The sequence below is a fragment of the Arachis duranensis genome, chromosome 5 (genome assembly GCF_000817695.3).
Source record: "Arachis duranensis cultivar V14167 chromosome 5, aradu.V14167.gnm2.J7QH, whole genome shotgun sequence".
Lineage (NCBI taxonomy): Eukaryota > Viridiplantae > Streptophyta > Magnoliopsida > Fabales > Fabaceae > Arachis > Arachis duranensis.
The window spans coordinates 107,469,134-107,473,039 of record NC_029776.3 but is presented as its reverse complement, the minus strand read 5'-3'; the positions used below and the strand labels follow the sequence as shown (position 1 = coordinate 107,473,039).

The window sequence follows — 3,906 nt, the reverse complement described above, 5'->3', positions numbered from 1 at the left end:
TCTAGTTTACTGAAAATATACGATTAAAATCAATTAAATACTAACGAACTCCAATATAGCCAAAACTTTTTCAACGTGGACAAAAGATAGAGATCCTCAGATATATGTTGTTGAACAAAATTAACTATGCAAGTTAGGTAGGGGTTTTCTAGGAAGGTCAACAGCAGGCAATCTTCTGTTTGCGGCTACCGGCTACCAAAGAATATGAAAGGGTTCGACCAACCTACTGTTGCAGCCCACGGTGGTGATGATTATCGGCCCCCTTCACTCAATCGTAGAGAGAGATGACTGGCCCGGATGTGTTGGTCCCAGCAAAGTCGCTGCTAACAAACCCAGCCTGCGTGTCACTATCGGAGCAGCGTAGTGAAGGAATCTCCACGGTTGCATCCGGATCCCCGATAGGTTATCATAGAGCTAACACTAATGTAAAATCCAAAAAATTAGACCAAATTATTAAGGCATAACAGTTAACTAAATCAACTTTAAAATGATTAACCCACCATTTCAGTGTCCATGGAATCTAGGTCATCTACAACTACAGTCGATGACACTAGTGTGCGACGGTCTAGACACGTCGTCCTATTGTGTCCCACCTCCCGGCACAAACGACAACATTGGGTTTTCTTGCCACCATTAGAACTGTTACCCTTCGTCTTGCACCTGCGGGGATTCCATGTTGACGCTGTGCCACCTTTATTGGATGGCCCCTCAGGTGGAAAACTGGTGTCAGCTGCATCTTCGTTCTTGATGTGCTTCAGCATCATGGCAATGTCTCTTGCAAATTGGAACTTTTGAGTGCTGTGACAGGCAATTTTGCACACCTTCCTGTACCAATTCATCAGGCACTAGTATTGTGTTAGTTGTACAGAACTCCAAATTACGCCCATCGACTGCACCATCCCCACTTTTGCATCCTTGGTCCTTCTCGGCAATATCAGAGACCTTGGGATCTCATGAACATTATTAAGAACAAGCACCACAATTATATGTTCGCAAGGGACCTCGAAACATTCCATTCTCATGCACGTGCATCAGACCTCACTCATTTCATATGTTGCAACAACATGCCAATCTTTCCCCGGAGTGCCGTATCGAGAGACTGTGAATAAAATACGAACCGTTGTCTTTAGAATCAACCACCCTCTTTGCATAGGCCCTATCAAGAATGGGAATAAACAAATAGAATATTGCCCAAGTATAGTTTTCAATTGCACAATGCTCCAAGTGTTTCAGGTTAGTGGTCATAACAAGGTCACCCTTTGCACACTCAAAATCAGCCTCCACTTCCTTTGCACGAACAAACATCAAGCATCGATGGTAATGACGTAAAAAATCATTGTAATTGTATTGAGACTTAACATACCCTGATATCACGGCATGCAAACCCTCACACCTTGAGGTTGTGCAAAAGCCGGCAAAGAACTTTCCTCGTATGTGTACGGTTACCCAACTATGCCTTCTCTCGTACATGTCTTGTACCCATCTTTTATTGCCAACGCCAAATTGCTCCACCATCTCAAATCACTTTCTCTGGAATGTTCCGACCTCATAGTCGCCAAGAATGCAATCCTTAAACATCCTGGTGAAGTTAGGCTTTCCGGTGTTGCTCGTAGTGTTTCGGAGGAGGTGCCAAGCACATAGTTGAGGATCCGCCTCTCAAAAAAGTTGCTTGATCACAGACTTCATTTTCCTGTCATTGTTAGTTATTATGGACACGGGAGCTTTCCCTTTCATTGCAGTTTGCAACTGTTGAAGCAGTCAGACATAGGTCTCTTCTTTCTCATTGGCCACGAGTGTAGCGGCAAAGATAACCATTTCATTGTGGTGATTTACACCAGAGAAGACTACCAAAAGTGAAAGATAAATGTTTTTCTTGTACGTTGCATCAAATGCAACGACATCTCCAAATACCTGGTAATCAATTTTGTTGGTGCCATCACACCAAAACAAATGTTGTAACATGCCCTCCCCGTCAACAACTTCTTTGTAGTACAGTGCTGGATCATTTGCCTTGAACTCTCGGAGATACCTTAAACATGATTCCGCATCTAGGCCACCCTCCCTTTGTTGCTTTGCATTTACATTGTGCATATCCCTTGTTGTGTAAGGGACATTATAATACCCGTTGGCTAGGCTTGCCATAAAACCGTGAATTCGTGATACGGGAATGCCCCCTTTGCGTATGTCATTCATCTGCTCAATGTCCACTTCGCTCATCCTCCGATGGCTTGGGAGCATGGAAGAAAATCGCAATTCAAGAACGGAGTGATTATGCTCGTCTGAAAAGTACGCAACGTACCGACGTCCTAATTCATCGTCCATGCGAACCTGCATCCTTGCAGGGCATCCACACCGTGTCTCAGCCCTTGGCCTCTTTTGCCGGTTAGGAATTGAGTAGAACTTCACCGATCTGAACCGTTTTCGGTGGTACATGAATTCCTGTCGTATCTTTACTTCGCCACATTTTTCGCTCCTGGATCATCTCCCGCTAAAACCATGGTGCTTTGCATATTTCTGGTAGAACTCAAACTCAATGTCAACATCTGTGAAATTAAAGCGGCAAACTTCCTCCCTTCTCAAGTTCGCAAAATCAGTCGAACCTATCGATTCGCCAGAATCAACAGCGTATAAGTCATCATCTGCAAAATTGTCATACGTTCCTCCGACACCGTCCAAATTATCTTCCGATTCAACCCCATCCCCATTGTCGCCATCGGCCTCTCCAACATGGTCATATTCTATTTCATCTTCGTGTAACTCATACTCGTCCAACTCCATCCCTGCAAAGCGTTCGCCCTCAACCGATCCAACTCCATGATCTGCTCTGTCGTACAGTTCTTCTTCGTCGGCGCGACGCACGCTTGCAGGGATATCTTCATCCTTGGCCACCCTTTGCTAAATAACAACAATACGGTAATTCAACGAAACACACGCACACAGGGGTATCCTTGAACAAAGCTGACGAAATTTGGGGAAACAAAAGGGGATATTTAAAAATCAAGTGCAGAGTAATAATACAATCGGTACCTTCCTTCCATTGATCGAGACGGCGACGCCATCAACTAATGAAGACAACCGTCAATGAAGGTCAGTACCGTTGTGGTCATATATGAAGATGTTGGTGTGCTTGGATCCGCCTTTCAAGAAAGGTTCACACTGAACACTTTCTCAATCCCAAAAAACCGAGCATTTTATGGTTCAAAAACGTCGAATCTCGTCTAATGAGTCACTGCAATTTTTGGTGGAGTGTGGGCAGTAGACTTCGGACATGCCAGAGAAGACGATGTCGAAACCACCATGCCTGAGTGGGGAGGAGAAGGAGTTGGTAGCGCGACGAAGGAGTGAGTAGGAGAGGCGGTAGGGAGGTTTCAGTTGTTGTCGGCAGTGGAGATAATGAAAGGGGCGGTGCGCTTGCGAAGACAAAGGAAGGGGAGGAAGAGAACCAGGAAGAGGAGGAAAGCGACAGTAATAGTTAACTAAATACTGAGGGTCCAACTAATTTTAACAACTAAGCTAAATATATTTATTTAAAAAATTAAAAAATAACCCCTCTATTTTATATGCGATTGTGAAAAAGACCCCTATAAAAATTAATATTTTTATTTTACCCTACTTAACTGACCAGTGAGCCAAATAACTTTTTAGTATTTTGATGCACAAATGTGTCCTGCGTATCAAATTTGTGCCCCTAATTTTAGACGTTCACTCACCGTCTCTTTTCAAGTTTTTATTTTTTATTTTTGTTATAAATTAAATTTGATTTTTTAATTTAACAAGTTATTGATTAATTTTTATATTATCTATTACTAAATAGACAGAAAAAGTTACAACACTTAAAGGTTAAGAGAGAGAAAAAGAAAATATTAAGGACTTTTTTATTATTTATATTTGTAATAAAATTTAATA

The 3,906-nt window shown here is 42.5% G+C and overlaps 2 protein-coding genes across 2 annotated transcripts; both read right to left on the bottom strand.

Annotated features, from left to right (window-relative positions):
* Positions 1-491: 491 nt before the first annotated feature.
* On the bottom strand, positions 492-1,016 carry LOC107491429 (uncharacterized). The gene is made up of 2 exons (XM_016112275.1): positions 943-1,016; positions 492-825 (listed from the first exon to the last, which is right to left on the bottom strand). Exons 1-2 carry the CDS (start codon positions 1,014-1,016, stop codon positions 492-494), a joined length of 408 nt encoding a protein of 135 aa, XP_015967761.1.
* Positions 1,017-1,758: 742 nt separating this feature from the next.
* LOC107491430 (protein FAR1-RELATED SEQUENCE 5-like) lies at positions 1,759-2,433 on the bottom strand. Its single transcript, XM_016112276.1, has one exon. It carries the CDS (start codon positions 2,431-2,433, stop codon positions 1,759-1,761), a length of 675 nt encoding a protein of 224 aa, XP_015967762.1.
* Between the last annotated feature and the right edge of the window lie 1,473 nt (positions 2,434-3,906).